Source organism: Phalacrocorax aristotelis, chromosome 10 (assembly GCF_949628215.1).
Source record: "Phalacrocorax aristotelis chromosome 10, bGulAri2.1, whole genome shotgun sequence".
Classification (NCBI taxonomy): Eukaryota; Metazoa; Chordata; class Aves; order Suliformes; family Phalacrocoracidae; genus Phalacrocorax; species Phalacrocorax aristotelis.
The window spans coordinates 21,256,722-21,273,772 of NC_134285.1; the positions used below are offsets into that span (position 1 = coordinate 21,256,722).

General features: G+C 39.3%; 1 protein-coding gene across 3 annotated transcripts; it reads right to left on the minus strand.

Annotated features, from left to right (window-relative positions):
* Positions 1 to 227: 227 nt before the first annotated feature.
* Positions 228 to 16,840, minus strand: PTGR2 (prostaglandin reductase 2). Of its 3 annotated transcripts, none has more exons than XM_075105689.1 (11): positions 16,765 to 16,840; positions 11,065 to 11,133; positions 9,526 to 9,644; positions 7,992 to 8,183; positions 6,877 to 7,047; positions 5,646 to 5,855; positions 4,726 to 4,847; positions 3,304 to 3,391; positions 2,545 to 2,584; positions 1,202 to 1,309; positions 228 to 381 (listed from the first exon to the last, which is right to left on the minus strand). In XM_075105689.1, the coding sequence occupies exons 2-10, from the start codon at positions 11,099 to 11,101 to the stop codon at positions 1,245 to 1,247; spliced, it is 1,044 nt and encodes a 347-aa protein (XP_074961790.1). In that variant the 5' UTR covers positions 11,102 to 11,133; positions 16,765 to 16,840; the 3' UTR covers positions 228 to 381; positions 1,202 to 1,244. The 3 variants fall into 3 exon arrangements, with proteins under 3 accessions (XP_074961790.1, XP_074961792.1, XP_074961793.1); XM_075105691.1 differs by having other exon boundaries at positions 16,794 to 16,824; XM_075105692.1 differs by having other exon boundaries at positions 16,651 to 16,794.
* Between the last annotated feature and the right edge of the window lie 211 nt (positions 16,841 to 17,051).

The following is a 17,051-nucleotide window of genomic DNA, read 5'->3' on the forward strand; positions in this document are numbered from 1 at the left end:
GTATTTTGTTTCATTTGTGAAAAAAACCTCCTAGAAGACTGTCATTCCTGGAAGGTGTGTCAACTCTCAGTGCCAGAGATGAGCTCACTCTGGAGTAGCTCATCAACAAACACCATTCAAAAGCACAAAATTTGTACTTTGGATAAGCAAATTCAACTCTGGAAACATAAATATGTCAGACTGGCAGCCTTCACCTATAGCATATGAAAGGAAAACAACTTCTTAACACCTTTTCAGTAGTGTTTATTGTTATGATTGCTTTCTTACATTCATAGAACACAAGCTCACCACAGTTCATAGCTGAAGTCTCTTTTGAAATATACAGCTACTGAATTAGCTTGCTTTGGATACTACCCTATGATACACTTCCTTCCAAGCCAGCTGGAATTAAAACAGAAAAAGGGTCCTCAAGTTTTAAGAATAAAAGGCATTTTTCTCAAAACAGGCGGTTGAAACTTGAAACAAAATTGATAGATTGGAGGAAGCCAAATGTAAGGAAATGCAAGTTATAGGACATTGAAACTTGTATGTAGGAAGAGGTTAAGTCTTCAAGGGTGCAAGAAAATATGAAAACACCATGGTGACACCATGCCCCGAAAAGCACCATATATGTTTATGTACAATTAGACAGACACACACAAAAAAACCCCACCAAATTCAATGGTGGACTTTCTGTTCCTAAGTAGAACAGATACTATTGCAACTCAGCAGCAACAGCAATACTAACGCTCTCATTTGTAAAAATACTCCTGCATCAATAACAATTTTCAGGAGCAGTAGCAACAGAGCCTCAGGTTAAGATCAGCTTTGTTGCAGGGTATGGAGTGTAATGGTTGGTCACATACATGGAGTGGGCCATTTTCTTGTGCATTTAGGTATTTGCTTTAGGAAAACTGTAAAGAGGAAGATGTTCATTCAGGAAGATTAAGCGCGTTAAAGTGAATTAAGGCTATTCTGCTGCCTTGCAGAAGTTGAATGCAGAATGCAAAGTATGGTGTGCATTAGGTAACCTACAGGGTGATGGCGATGCTCTCTCTACTCATTTCTGGTATAAATGACTGCATCCCCATTTCCAGGTCTATTTAGTTTATTAGCATAGGTTCTGCCTTAGCATCCCAGAATCTCTGCTTTCAGTACATACAGAATAACTTAATGATTTATTTAAGAAAACAGAAATTAGTATAAGTAAAAACTTGCTCACTGTTAGAAGGAGAATCCAGTTATGCTTCCTGAAGCAGTAACTTTTACTTAGAAACTGAGACGATCTGTTTTCCAATATTGCCTCCATTCATCAGGGACTGGAAAGCAGCTTCAGGAGAAATAATAAAATAAATTAGTGCCAAAGAAAATGTGCCAAGTGACTTTCAAAAAAAGAAACAAAAGGTAGATGAAATGCATTAAACAGCTCCTCAAATTAAGAAGAAAAAAACAAAAAAGCTAGTCTGTAATAAACTGCTAAGGTCAGTTTTGTGTAATAATTAAAAAAAAATAATGTATTTGTAAGCAACTGTTTAGCCCTATACAAGGTAATGATTAGATTTGCTGCTTTTGTGATATGCCATACAAATACCAACCAGAAAGACAAGGTGTGTGACTGGAGAGCCCACAAATGCTGTGGGTTTCAAAAATCTGTGTGAAAGGAAAAGGTTTATAAATACTCTATGTAGTGCAATAAATGCCAGAAGCTCGTGCAAAATAATAAATCTGAGTAAACAAAGTCTGAAATATGATAGCTATATTTGATCAAATTCCTTCAAAATACATATGTATACCAGTAAGTAGCAACAACTAGAATGAATTTAAATCTACAAGATTTGGCTATTGCTTAATTCTACTAGTTTCTTATCTTGTGAGACTAAAGACTAAATGGACTAAATTATACTCTTCCCTTTTACTTGAAAGGGAAGCGTTCTCACAGCACATCTTGATTCACCTGGCTCTCTAGCTTTGTCTCACTGCAGACACAAGGCCGCCTTCATTCTTACATTTTCTTTGTTACAGATTTTTTGAACAGGCTACAGGCCATTTTGTTCCTTTAAAAGAAGTAATTTTTTACTTTGTTTAGCAATCTCTAATGTTTTCCCCTTTCTTGTGTGTACTTTTCAATTTATTTTTCGCTAGCAAATCCAATAACAAGCACTATTAGAGACTGGGTTTTTTAAAGCCTAAGTTCAAGGTTTCCAAAATACCATTTTCTTGCACACAAGTTCTAAGAAACGGGCAGCACCTTAAATCTGTAAGATCAGGGTGACTATCATCAGCTGCTAAGGTAGCAGTTTAACAATTCATCCCCCGCCCAATAGTAAAACAAAAATTTTTAAAATGTCAAAATTTATATTCAGTAGGTTTTTTTAAAGTAAAATAATCTTCTCACAGAATTTTTTAATACCTTGTGAAAAAAAAAAAATATTATAACATAAAAATCATGCTTTACCTAAAATACAAAAATCTGAATTGGCAAATGAAACAAAAGAGGCAGTCAACCTCTACTGTCATTGTATTTAATCAGATTATTATTCTTAGAAAATGGTGTAAAAATCTTACCACCAATGTTTGCTAAGCCTTCTACCATGGTCTCTCTGACCTGTCAATGCAAACGAGTCCTTTTAGCTTTCTTCAAACAAGATTAACATTTCTTAGAAACATGCCATGAAATTGCCACAGAAACAACCAAAATCTAAAAGATTCTCCTGCTAGTATGGGCAGTGCTCTCTTTGGGTCAGATTCTTTCATCAAGAGAGGAGCAAATACTTTCTGATAAACCTATAGGCAATTTACTGCTTCAATCAGAACTGGAACATCCCTGCCCCTGCCAAAATTTCACATCTCAGGATTTTCTCAGGTGAATTTAGTGATCACCTGAAGAATCAAAAACTAATTTAGACAGACCTCACAGGGAACGGATAGAAGATAAAGCAACTACCCATCCCAAAATAAAAAAAATGTGATTATAAAGCTTGAAACAAAATCTCAGACAAGATCCCAAAAGCATTCAGGACACTAATCAGGAATTTGGAAGTAAGTATTTTTGAAGGTCTGATCCCTTAAGTAAAAAAGCACTTGCACTATATACTGGAAGAAATACAGACACCAGCAGCATGTAATTAGGAAGGTCTGTCATACTACAGTCACATCATCCTCAGCAGCTATCTACTAAAACAGTATACTTAAACATTCGTAAGAAAACCCGTTCAATACTGAGGCATGGTAAGAGAGCCAAGGCCAAAGAAAGACTTCTTGTAGTTAGACCGTGATCTGAGAAGGTAGCATCAGAGCCCATAGATTAGATGTAAAAGTTCCTACCTTCAGTTTACCCTCTTGGATCCACTGACAGAGTTGTAATACACTAGCTTCTTGTTTGTTCATATAGTTCAGCACTAAGAATCTTTCCCTGTGAAAGAAAAGAATGAGCCTTGATTTAAGAAATGTTGGTGACCTTATTTCAAAATCTTTACAAATCTTTTCAGGAAACAAGATTATTGAAACTGAAGGATTATGAGTACTAATTACAGTAAGACACAGCTCAGAGCTTTGCCCCCTTCCTGAGACAGCTCCCTGCAGTGAGAGCTTGACAGCAACATAAGTCTTAGACAAGTAATTCTGCTCCAGTATCAGAGAGAAGAGTAATAAAAATCATAGACTAATTAGGATTGAAAAAGACCTCCAGATCACCAAGTCCAACTGTCAACCCAACACCACCATGCCTCCTAAACCATGTCCCAAAGTATCACCAGAACAAGCAAATGTCCATAAAATGTGAGTGAATTCTTAATCTTTTTTACTTTTTTTGTTGTTGTAGGGAGAATAATTAAGGGACCTGCAACTAGATGGCAAGTATAAAGTAACTTTCAGGCTCCCCAGAATTTTGTATATCCTGCTGTCACAGCTGCCTATAGCAATCAAGAGAACCTGAAACAATCATCAAAAATTATAATTACTTGTAACAATGTACTGACTAAATTCTCCACTGCCTTCTATTAGGCATGGTGTATTTTAGTATTTTTAACCATTTTTTTAAAGTACAGACAACAGAAACAGGGACACAAGAATTTTAGTTAGAAGAGGTCAATCCATTTGCAAAGAAATTAGAAGTCTCCCCAACTTTCTGCAATGCAATGAATGAAAAATCTCCTAAGACTGCTCCTAATCCCTGCCTTAGTTCCACCTGAATCCTGACAGGAGATTCAGCAATTCCCAGAGTCATAACAAAACTCAATGTTTTACCTGTATGTATCTGTCACACCTGCAGGCCCATTATCTAACAAACCCCCAAATACTAAAAATGTAATTTCAGTACAATCACTGCATCAGCTGCATCCTTACTTTTAAAATACTTGATTTTTTCTCTGCCTGAACTTCTACACTTAGAGAGAAGGCACTCTGCAAAACATCTGAGAACAGAACCATGGCAACACCTTCCCTCGCACTGAGGAATCTGTCAGAGACTCCAGGACTAAATCAAGGAATCACAAACAGGGCATATCGACGGACAACTATGTTAACATGTAACAACATCCTTTCCCAATTTTATGCTGATACAGATAAATGTAAGAGAAAGGATTTACTGACACTGCGATTATAGTTTCCTTTTTTAGTATGGCAAAGTTCTGTTCTGATTACATGTGCCTATTGCGGATCTACAGACTACCTTCCAAACATCAGAGTCACAACATCACATGTGCAATCCACTGGAACCCAGTCACAAGTTCCGGAGGAGAAAAGTACCTTGTGATATTCCTTTCTTTCTGTATTTTTTCTATATCAGGAGGCAGCGGAGGAGGATAAGGCACATCTTTGTTATACTGAGAAATCTGTCCACACAGGATGATATGGCTGTTCTGATTCATCTGTTTGGGACAAAACAAAGCTAGAACCGCTACATTCCTTGGTCTCAGGAACTGCATTTTCCAGAGCTGCCATAGATTATATTGCAAAATTTTCACACGGGTATCCTTATTTAGAGCCACATTTCCTAAAAAAGAGTGAGAGAATTGCAGGCAGTCCCAATTCAACCTATGACAACATTCAAATAGATAAACGCAGGGCAACAGTGGAAAAATAAATGCTATACAGCCTATGTGTAATTTTTAAAATTACAAAGAATATAAGAAATTGTTATCTTACTGTGTGCCCTTTTTGTTAGGAGGAGAGGGGTAATAGGACCAAGAAGTTGGATACAGCTGTGATTTAGGGCTCCCAAAGACAGCATTGCCACCAAAGCTCCCTGCCATGAGACAGAGTAGTTTCACATTAACAGTGAAAAGGCCTGTTCAAGAGTCTTTATGGAGGCCCAGGAGAGCTGGTCTTTTGTGAAGACAGAAAACCAAAGCTGACAAAAACACAAGATTGCTATGCTGACAGACAAGATTTCTAGAGTATCACCAAGTCTCCTGGCCAAAGATGCAAAAGATGAGAAGCAGAAACTGTGTTTCTATTACTGTACTGCCAGGCTAGTCGAAATGACAGACACTGATTTCAAGTATCTGATCTCTCCTCAGGACCAGGATCAACACCTGCATTAGATCAATGAAGTGGAAAGCCTGCTCTGATGTATTGCAGGCTGGTCTCCTGTATGAATTAATTCAAAGCTGGGCACGCAGGCACTGGAGAATGACAAGAATAAACCCAACAGCTGGTATAATCACCTGACTTATGACTGTATCACTGATGTCTCCACCAACATTGTCAAAGTAAACATCCACGCCACCTGGGCAGAGTTCACGTAGCTGCTCCGCCACATTCCCCTTCTTGTAATTGATAGCAGCATCAAACCCCATTTCTTGGACCAAAATGGAACACTTTTCATCTGTGCCAGCAATCCCCACCACTCTAGAGCAGCCCTCCAGACGGCCAATCTGCAGGAGCACAGATTAAAAAAAACAAACAAACAAACAAAAAACCCCAAACAATAAAGAGAAGTTAGATCATCCATCTGCATAAAGGTACCAGTGGGAAGAAGGGGGCCTGAAGGGGTGTTACAGTTATCCCCCATCCCACTAAACCCAAGGGAGCAAAGTTCAGTGCATGCTCCCATCTCATGTGACACAACTGCTCTTGTCATTCCCTCCTCACACATAGAGAAGGGGCCCAACCGAAATCTGCCATCTTTCAAAGCTCACTGACTGGAGGAGGCTTAGTCTGTGGAGTCACCAATGACTGGCAGTACTGGAGGGCCAAATATAGTATAAAACCACCACCTGCCAAGTAGTGTAACATAGCTAATAAAAGGCCAAAAAGATTGGACGGTAATTGATTTAAATACATTCTTCATAGATTTGCTCATGCATTGTTTCTTCATAGCTCCTCTTTATCAGAGAGTCTTAAGCTTGCTTAACACTATTGTGTTTGTGTGTGTATATATGTGCATGTGTGTACATAAATTTGTAGATATGCACATACACACACACACAAACAGACCATATGTTCTGCAAAGCTGAGGAGGATAAAAGGGCTGTAAATCTCAAAACACAAAGGATGTCATGGAACACAACATGAAGAAGGGTTTACTACTTTTTTTACTATTTTCTAATATAGAAAAAAAAAGTAAGTTGCCAATCAACTCAAAGACTGTGTTCAAATGGCAGACCACTATATAAATATATAGTAAATACATGTATTTATACCATCTGCTTTATTTACGCTAATGACAAGTAATCACCTGGGGCAGTTTTCTCCTATCCCAGTGTCATGAAACTTAAGTTTCGCACCTAAAATCTTTATCAGTGAGAACATGAGCCAAATCTGTGAAACCAGCCTTTGCCATGGAGTTACACCTGCTCACATTTACAGTGGTTTTATCTGTATGTTTACTAACCAGCATGCTTCAGAAAATAAACTTGGTAACAGAGTATGCTTATCTGTCTTAAGCCTGCTTACCTGGCCAGCCAAAGAGCCACAGGCACCAGCTGCTCCACTCACCACCATCGTCTGACCTGCACCCACAGTCACGTGCCCTTTCTCCTTTATACCTAAGAGGGCCGTCAGTCCCGTGATGCCAGCTGCACCGAGAAAGTAGGAAAGGCGTCCATTTACAAGCTGTGGAACAAGCTACAAAACAGAAATATGTGGTGGTGTTCATTTCTTTTTAAGGTGAGGTATTGTTGTTTGCTATTTGATTGTCTGAACATAGAAGACTAACTTAGGATATTTACCAGGCAAGGTACAACTGGCAGGTACAAGTTACCTATAAACTAGGTCTACCTTAATAATAAGTTTATAGAAAATGAAACAAAGATTAGATTTCCAGTGTTTTAGAAAAAGTTTTTAAACAAAGTCACTTGCAAGAACTTTAATTATGAAAGTGTCAAAAAGCAGTTGTGAGATAAGAAGTTTCCAGCAATGGTGAACTATCCTTATGTTACCATAAAGGATAAAATAGCACCATTTTATCAAATATTGCAATTGCAGATCAGTGGCAAAGGGTCCTAAAGGAAGAAGCTTATTGGAAATTGTACATTCTTAAACTAGAGTGATTTTCCATGTTACATGAGGATAATGAACACAATATATCTAATGCGCTGTTATGTCTCCACATTCAACTTAATGTTGAATACCCTTTCCTCTGTGGGTGTAAAATCTCAAGTACAAGTTTTCACTAAGGCAAATAAACTGAATTAAATATATCTAAAGATTTTTAAGTCTTATGACTACATTCTCATGGATCTGGAGTTCTAACTAGAATTAGGATAATTAGCAGAATTAATTAAACAAAGCAGCTTCAGGGAAGTTTATTAAAAATCCAACAACTGAAACAATACTGGCATGTCTGTGACCAAAAAAGTCATTCACATTTTTCTTTATTAAGAAAAGAGAGAAATTGATACAGATTTTGCCACCTGCAAGTTGATCTGCCTTTTGAGAACTGGTTGCTTCAATAACATTGGCTTGTTTTTCACTAAGAAATAGTATCATTAGCCACCATTTAAAAAAAAAAAAAAAAGAAGGTTTAGGAAAAGAAAATAGTGACAATCTGGGCTTTGCATTTACATTACCTTTTGTAGCATGCTTCCATCTAGAATGGCCACTGTCTGCCAGGGCCAACTGAAGGATGTCACAAAGTCTCCTTTAGCAAGGTTATCGTGCTTGCTCTCCTCCACAACCCCAATGCCACCACCATCGGCAACTTCAGACAGCTGCCAGGGCAGGAGGTAATCTGAGCCCGTATCCTCGTTCATTCGGCAGCGCTTGAAAGACAAGGCTTTAATGAAAGGCTCTGATGGAACACATGGTTTGTTTATGACTTCAAATTGGGGATGAGAGATATTTAAAATTTCAAACACAAAGGACTACTCAAAAATCTCAGTAAGCCCCAAAAAGTTACCATCTTTTCTTAAATCCCTTTCCCCTCTTGTTTGCTCAGTACAAAAGGACCATTCTGACCTCCTCCAGCAGCATTACCAAAAACAACACCTTCTATAGATGCTGCCTCAAGGTCAGCTGTGCAGCCAAAGATGACTGGCTTGGATCTGATGAAGATCCTATAAATGCCATTCCTTAACTGGATGAATCATAGAAATACAGGACTGAAAAAAACACCCACAAGTCATTTAGTCTGTGCCTATGCACTGGAGGACAGTCAAATATATTTAGACCATCCTTGACAGAGATCTATTTAACGAAACATCTTGAAATCTGTGAAATCTGAAGTCTTTCCTTTATACCTCCCCCTGTAGTCTGAGTTAATACTTCAGGATTCTTGAACTTTTCCTTAATTCCTGAGCTAAACCTACTTTCCTGAAACTAAGACTGCTTCTTTTCTCCTATCTCCATCTATGTAGGGGGAAAAAACTATCAGAATTCTCTTTATAGCTAACTTTTACATACTAGCAAACTGGGTCGGTCTGGTTCTCCTCCTATCTTCACTTCTATTTCAACCCACAGCTCTCCCGACCACACGATTTCTACAGTTTTGCAGAATTAGGTGCAAATGCTGGTTATGGCTTCATTCACTAATCCTCTCTGTTTCCAATGTTTACAAAGTATTGATGCATTTTTGTCCTGCCATCATCCACTTAAGGAGAAAATCTGATTTCCATTTGTAAACAAAAGTGACAATAGCTAAATAACATTTAATTTGAATCACTTATGTGTTTTGTCTAGAAATTTTTGGCCTGATCATGTCCCTCTCTTGCTTCATCATGAAATATTTTTCCTCCTCTACCCACATTCCCCTCAATTGAAAAATACTTCCTTCCATGGCAAAAAAAAAGAAGCTCAAAAATGTTTAAGAAGTTCAGAAAAAGCTGATACAAACAATTCTGTAATGGTATACCAGGGCTTACAGTCTCTTCCTGGTCCTATAAAGTCATATTCCTATATATATATGTATAACAGGCACATTAATGCCAAATTCCTTCCCAATGTAATTCCAACAGAACAAATAAAATCACTAAGTTATACTAGACATGCATATGCTAGACATACCAATCCTGTAATTGGTAACTTTGGTGTCAAACATCATGAAAGATACAGAAATGAAGACATTTAAAAAACAAATTCTGGCTTTGCTCTCAGTTCATCACCTACCATGTAAGGGTCCACAGAGAGATAAAGGGTTCTAACACGCACTTGTCCTGCTTGGATCGTATCTGCTATTGTAGTTTGTTCCAGTCGGAAGTTTTCAGCCACTGGCACTCCATTCTTACCTAGAATTATTTCAAAATCAAACAAATTAATGAATCAATATAGATCTTCCCTTAATCAATATGGGAAGGCCTTTTTTAAAGGTAGTCCTCTCTAAAATAAGGTAGCCTGTATCTTTATTGAGGTATAAAACTACCAACCAACTTTCAGATTTTGTATCACAGGCTACAATTTAAATGGTGCACTGACACCACACAAGCTAAAGACCTGATCCTGTTCATGCTTACCTGGGCCAGTATCAGGCACTTGCACTGACTGACAGTTTCCATGCCGCTCGCTACACATAATATTTACAAATGATTATGGCAAATTAAAAGAAGGGGCTGTTCCCATTCTCAAAAAAACGGTTTTACACACCCTATGTGCTGAAAAGCACCTAACTTTCAAAACAAAGATATGCATTGGGACTTCTCTCACATAACAAAACCATTGTGTGCTATTTTGCTAGCAGCAAAGGACCATAAATTTTAAGCAGGTAAGTTTTAAACTCTCAGTCTCTTTCAACTCAAGTGAGATTGGGGGAACACAAACCGCTGTCACTGCGCATGTAGCTGCAAGAGCATCCCTTCCCAGCTACAGACAGACCTCCTTAAATTAAAGCTTCCCAGAAACACCTATATGTCAAGAGCCCCAGAACTGGAAGCTTCACCTTCAGATTGGTACCACATGCAGCAGATGTTTCAGACTGACAACTGGAATCACTGGCACCAAAAGGAGAGAGGCAGGCACCCATGTATTTTTTATGTCACAGTGACCAGGCAGCTACAGCAGGCTACTGCTGTAACATTTGATTTGCATTAGAAAAGACTTATTTGCAGGTCACGCAATAGTTCTTACCTCTTAGAACTATTTTGGCATTGAGCAGTATACAATACCACAAAAAAATGTAATGCACACATGTGTGTCTTCTACAACAGACAATTTATAAACTCTCTCTTCAAAAAATTTTGCTGAAATCCATAAGGCGGCAAATGGGTAAGCAAGGAAATAAACACATCCTCAAAAGAGTAAATTTAAAAAAACAAACACTTTGAAACATGGGAGGAAGAAAAGGTTCAATATTTACTAAAAGGAAACAGAAATGGACAGTAATAAAATTCTTTTAGTCGCCTCTTAAAGTGCAAAGAGAACAAATGTCAGACCTGAACAGCAATGCTTGCTAATCTTTCTTCATTTTGAGTCCCAACACTTAGGGTTTTCTCATGTATTATGCATTAACCCTTTTTTTCTCACCCAAGAGTTTAAAAATCTGTATATACAGACTAAGTAAGTACACTTCACAATAAACTTTATTGCTGCATGCAATATTAAGATATATAAACGTCAACATCTTAAGCTAGTGTCTGTTTCTACCCTCACCGTTTTGGAGCATTGGGCAACCATAACACACACAATGTTCCTTTATTGAAGAGAAATACATACCAGGGCGTGAATTCAGCACTACTCTCTGTATAATCATCCCTGCTTTTGCAGCAATTTCGCACTGGATTCCTACAAAGGAAAACATTGTTTGAAGGACTGAAACATAATTTTTCTTTAAGAAGAATATGGGGCAAAGTACTTAGTAATTTGGGAACTGGGGATGAAATATGGACCTCACCAACTTCAGCACCCATGCTCAAGAATCATATACAACAACTTCAAATGTAAAATAAACAAATGTGTGAGTAAAGACTTTCCCTGTTTACCTTGTTAAAGCCATGACTTTATACAATGTCACAGTAGCACCTTTTGGAAAGACTGAAAATTATAATGTACCATGCTCTTTGGAGGATCATGACCACCCTCTACCAGGCTGTAGGCAACGTGTTTGGTTTGCTTTCCTGTGCTGACTGAGAACACTGTTCCCACCTAAAAGACACTGAGGCAGTTTTGCAAGCATTGTCAGGTGCAACTCAATAAAAGGCATGCACATATGCCAGAAATAGCAGTATGCAGATACATGATAAAAAGAGATTCTTGTGTAAGATGAAATAGCAAATCTTTCTATTAGCAGTGCAATTTCTCCTAAGAAATGGTCTGGCCCAGAGATGAGAAAGAATCAGATCACCATTTGATCTGTTTTACTGAAAAACTACTTCTTCATTTTCAACAATTTAAGAGAGGACTGTAAATTTGTGTTCTTGCAACCATGAGATGTTGAAGTGATTAACAGGGAAAAAACCTGATAAGAGGAGAAAAATAATTTTTTCATTTGTTTTCAGAGATAATACAAAATAAAAAAATGTTCTCACTACTATTCTCAGTGCCACAAAAACCAACCTCTGCAAGAACCAAGGACATTAAGGAACGAAACCTGATAGCTGATGCCTTTGTCATAATCTGTATTTTGCTGACAAGAACGGTAACTTGGAGTGAAGCTAAACAGATGAGCCTAGAAAGAGTTGTACATCATCACCACTCATCCAACATTTTTATTCTTTGAACATTTCAGAACACAGAACTTTCTGCTCATACTGTTATAATGCTAATATTACAGCACTCCCAGACCATCAAGAACTACAGCTTGGAGTGCTGAAAAATATAACAACAACAACCAAAAAAAGTTACCAGGAGAAAATGGGCATACCCCTGGCCCTTCCCTCTCCTCTAAAAGCCACAACTGACTCAAACCAAAAATATCTTGTTCATAAACCAGTCAAAGGTTAAACATTTGATGGTGTTTGCACTTGAAAAGCTACGTATTAGGTAAAAATTATTCAAGAGTTAGTTTCTTTTCAGTATTTCACCACCTAAGGGTGCCGTAAGAAAAACTACAAGAAATGGGTCTCAGATGTGTCTTTACAGCATCACATCAGTGAAAAATAAGTGACCTGCACAGTTCTTGGGACAGAACAATATAGAACATCAGGCTACAACAAAAAGGAAAACCCCACACTTCGATGAAGTTAATAGGTACTGTTTAAAAACAAAAAAATGAGCATTGAAAATACAGGAGTTTACAGTGGAAGAGAAAAACAAAAATTTGTTTTTATACCCACATAGCTGATACAATCTCTGGAATAAGTATACTCATGTAAAACCCTAACAAGGAAGGATGGCCCAAGGTAAGTTTTGGCAGATCTTAGGCTCAGCATTGTACTCTGCTATAGCCTTCCTGTGTGATCTTGGGCACAGCACTTTGTACTTCTTTTATAAAATATTTTTCAGAACAAAATTCCAAATTCTTCTTCAAAACTTTGAAGTGGGCAGGTCTATACTCATAATGGCATCTTCTGTCTTTATAATACATGAAAACTTTTTAACTTTATATTCCATGACATTCCTAAGTGCACTTGAGTGTAAATCTTTGAATTTTGAATTGTTGAATACCTTCAAGAAGAAGGTGAATCCTTTTACACTAGCTTGGCTGATAACATTTGCACAACAAAATTACATTCAACTGGTGCAATTGTTATCCCCAGAGCAACTGTCTTAGCATCTGAGAATTTGTGCTAATTCTATGAGTATTTTATAAACTGTCAGATGAGCCCAGTACAATTTAAAAGGGCACCTATACCCTAGTACACAATTTGTGCACATACAGAGCTCGGCTTGAGTTTACAGCCACTAATGAAGCTGCTCTGTGCAGAAGCAATGAGTTAAGAATGAAGTGAATATAAACCAACAGTGACCTGACAGCTCACATGAAATCTGGGCAAATAATTTCTCTATATACTCTTCATATTCAGTTCAAATATATCCATGGTGTCAAGGGTTTGATCCACTGTTTATAAAACATAGAGTAGGCAGAACTGCTGCACAGCTCATGCCTTACAGAAAGGCCCACTGCCAAAACAGCTGACTCAATTTTTATCTTGACACTAAATACCTGTACTATGCAAACAAAAACCCCCAATCTGAAGAGATTATGAAAACCATTTTTATTGTGCCTAACACAGACATGAAATATCTGCTTTCTATTACATTATGGAGAAAAAATACAGCTTTAAAAAAAAAAGCCAAAGATGATAATATATTGAAAGGAAAAGCAATACAGAGTAGCATAGAAAGATGAGAGTGGAGAAGTATACAATGTAAGTTTAGATTACTTCTTTGAATGCCTGACATGCTGAGAAACAAAAATGCTACTGATTTCCCAGGTCACTTTCACAGCTTTTGGCTGAGAATCTTGTCTACGAATTCAGTCTGAAGATCTTCCAGACACTGTGAGTAGGAGGACAGAAAGCAAGGCTGGCAACTGAACTGTCGCTCATTCCATGACAGCTGTCATAGTCAAATACAGCACTGCAGATGGACATTTACTTCTGAATATGACTGCACTTACTCTATGGTGGAAGTCAGTAATGCCATTACACAAGCAGATCTTCACACTAATATCGTAACATAATAAGAAACAACCAAACTTTCCTCACATTATAAGTATTATGAAAGTGAGTAAAGAAAGTAAGTAGAGGTATCACCCTTTAGCACCAGAAACTGAAGAAAGCTTTTGGAGAAAGAGAACAGATTTTTTTTAAAGCGAAATAAAGTGGATTTATATCGTACACATAATACTTTTCAATATATGTGTAATACCAATGTGAACGACACTTCATTCTTTAGTTTTTTAAAAGACCAACAGGAAGCAACATGCACTGCCATTTTAGCTTTTCAAAACAAAAATAATCTGAGTTGATTTTACTTTTTAAATCAAATGGATTAAAATTAATTGCAAGTTTTAACATCACCATTCTATGCCAAGATCACCTGACTCACCCTATGAGTACAACAGAAGCATTAAGCAGCACGACAATGGTCCCATCCGGGGAGCCTCAGATATGTTTTAGACTAGTTTTATTCTTAACCCCTTCTCCCCTTGCCTTTCTTTTCCCATTTTTGCAGAGATGCATGACAACACCTTTTAAAAATGTTAAATAAGTTCCTCAGCACTAAAATGCCCAGTTTGTTTGTCCTGGGCTTGGTTCCTAGAACTTCCAGTTTCTGAGATTGCCAATAACTGTCTTCAGTTGCATACGCTTTTGCCAAAACAATTCACCTGCTTCCAAGTTGTTAGAGCCCGTGCCAGGTTCAGTCTAGTAAAAAAAGGAAGAGCAGGTATTTTATCCCTCCTTCAACTGGCCTGGGCAGCCTGGAGAATGAAGGCAGTCAATGTAAATTGATTACAAGTAAGACTGGAAGTGTTCTGAAACTGTGGTGTCAAAATGGCTGGAACAAGGATCCTCAGCAAAAGAAATTTCAAGGAAGAATGACTCTGAATGAGGAATTGCAGGAAGGAAAGACAAGAAGGGCGGGCATGAGGGATCTGTGAGAACAGAGAAACATGGCAAGAATAGCAACTTGAAGGCCAATAAAGCAGGGAAGAGAGAAATAGAATGGGGAGAGAGAACTGGAGAAAGTAGAAACGATTAATAAGACAGAACCAAGGAAACTGAGGTGGGAATGGCAGGGCAAAAAGCAAAAAATGCTAACTGTAACTGGCAAACTGAGAAGAACGGAAATGGAAAAGCGAATGTAGTGGATTAGGCACCAAAGTCTCCATGACACCCCAAAGGAGCTCTACATTTGAAGAATGTTCAATAATTGCAAACTCAAGTTTTCAAAAAGTAGAATCAATACTGACTGACATTAATGGAGAAAATTGCATGTTACAAAAAGATAAGTACTTTTATGAACTGAACAAACAAATCCAGATTTCATAGAATCATTTAGGTTGGAAAAGACCCTTAAGATCACCAAGTCCAATTATAAACCCAACACTGCCAAATCCACCATAAACCATGTCCCTAAGTCTTTCAAATACCTCCAGGGATGGTGACTCAACAACTTCCCTGGGCAGCCTGTTCCAGTGCTTGACAACACTTTTAGTGAAGTTTTTCCTAATATCCAATCTAAACCTTGCCTGGCGCAACTTGAGACTGTTTCCTCTTGTCCTATCACTTGTTACCTGGGAAACGAGACTGATTTCCCAACATTTCATCATTTAATTCTCTGGTGCAACTGAAGTTCCTCCCATAGCATTTTCTCCATGTGGATTCTCTGATACACTACAGGGGTCAAGGGCAGGCTGCAATCTTTCCCTCAATAAACAGGTGCAAAAATAAGAATGACAATAGTAGTAAGATCTTGATCCATCCATTTTTAATATGGATTCCAAGAAACCTAATATCTTTGAGCTTTTTACCAAATTTGACTGACATACAGAGTGAAAGTCCCAGTAAGTATACACAGTCATATCTACACATAACAGGATTGCATAAACTTTGCTTTTTCAAATCTAGGTGTCAAAAAAGCTGAAAGCTCTCGGGTACCACCTCCTGGGCTTTTATTCAATTTTCTTTAATAAACAGTTGCATTGTATTGGAGTTATTGAAAATTGTTTAAAAATATTAACAAACAAGGTCTGTTTTTTCTTAGCAGAATTTCAATTCAGGAATTAACACAGGAATGCAGATTGCTCCCCGAAAGGCAGGAGGTTTTTCTGAGAAGCCTGCGATGCAGTACGCAGGCTCCCACACAACAGCAATCCCAGAGAGCGTGACAATTATCCACTTTCCCAGGTAGGAAAACTTTGAAAGGAAAACTTTCCTTCCCAAGACCAAGGAAGAAAATCACTGCTGTCCAAGCTGGAACAACCACTGGACACTGTCTTGTGGATGGTTCAATATCCATTTCAGAAGCTGCAGACAGAATAACGAACGAGAGAGAACCCAAGAGAGGTCAGAAGCAAGGAAGAACGGTCAGTTGTACAAGAGGCACAGCAGGCCTGATCTGGGTGCTCAGCAGGGCTCCTCTCCTCTGGGACTCCTCCACCGCCCCGGGAGCTCGGCAAAGCTAGATTCTCACTCCTGTTCTAGAGGTGAGGCAACCCCGACAGCCTCTCCCATCCCTCAAACCTGCGCCCTCGCCCACTCTGCCCCGACGAGGCGCTAATCCCTGCGGAAGCGGCTCCCGGGAAGGAGAGCGGGAGCCCGGCCCCGTCAGGGAGGACTCAGAGGGTGCTGCCAAGCTCCCTCCCCCGCCCCCAGCAGACGGAAAGAGGCCCCGCAGGCCCTCCCGGTTTTACACCTGGCATCAGGGCTCGCTCGGCTCGGCGGGGACGGTGGGTGCCCAACGGTCCCTCCCATGAGACCCCCGAGGCGCCGCCGCCGCCGCCGCCGCTGCCCGCCGCGCCCCGCTCACCCTGAAGCGAGCCGCGATCGCCCCGATACCTCACTGACAGGCGGCCGCGCCCCCTCCCCGCGGCCGCGCCCCGCGCATGCGCACAGGCCTTAAGGAGAGGCGGCGGGTCACCGCTTAAAGCAGCAGTGCGGCGGGAGGCGGGAAGGGCTATCGCGGTGAGAGGCTAATGGCCGGCAGTGGCCTGGTCTCCCGTCGGCAGCAGGTGCCCTTTTCTTGCTTCATCCGTTTCGCGGGGAGCGGCCGGTGGGGTCTGGCTACCTGTGTGGGTGAGGTGGTGGTGGCTTATC

Excerpts from the sequence above, each read along its gene's own strand:
- PTGR2 (XM_075105692.1), bottom strand. Across the intron at positions 3,392-4,725 it reads AAAGAAAGGAATATCACAAG|GGAAAGATTCTTAGTGCTGA; the intron begins GTACTTTTCTCC and ends TTTCTTTCACAG. Across the intron at positions 2,585-3,303 it reads TCCAAGAGGGTAAACTGAAG|GTCAGAGAGACCATGGTAGA; the intron begins GTAGGAACTTTT and ends TTGCATTGACAG.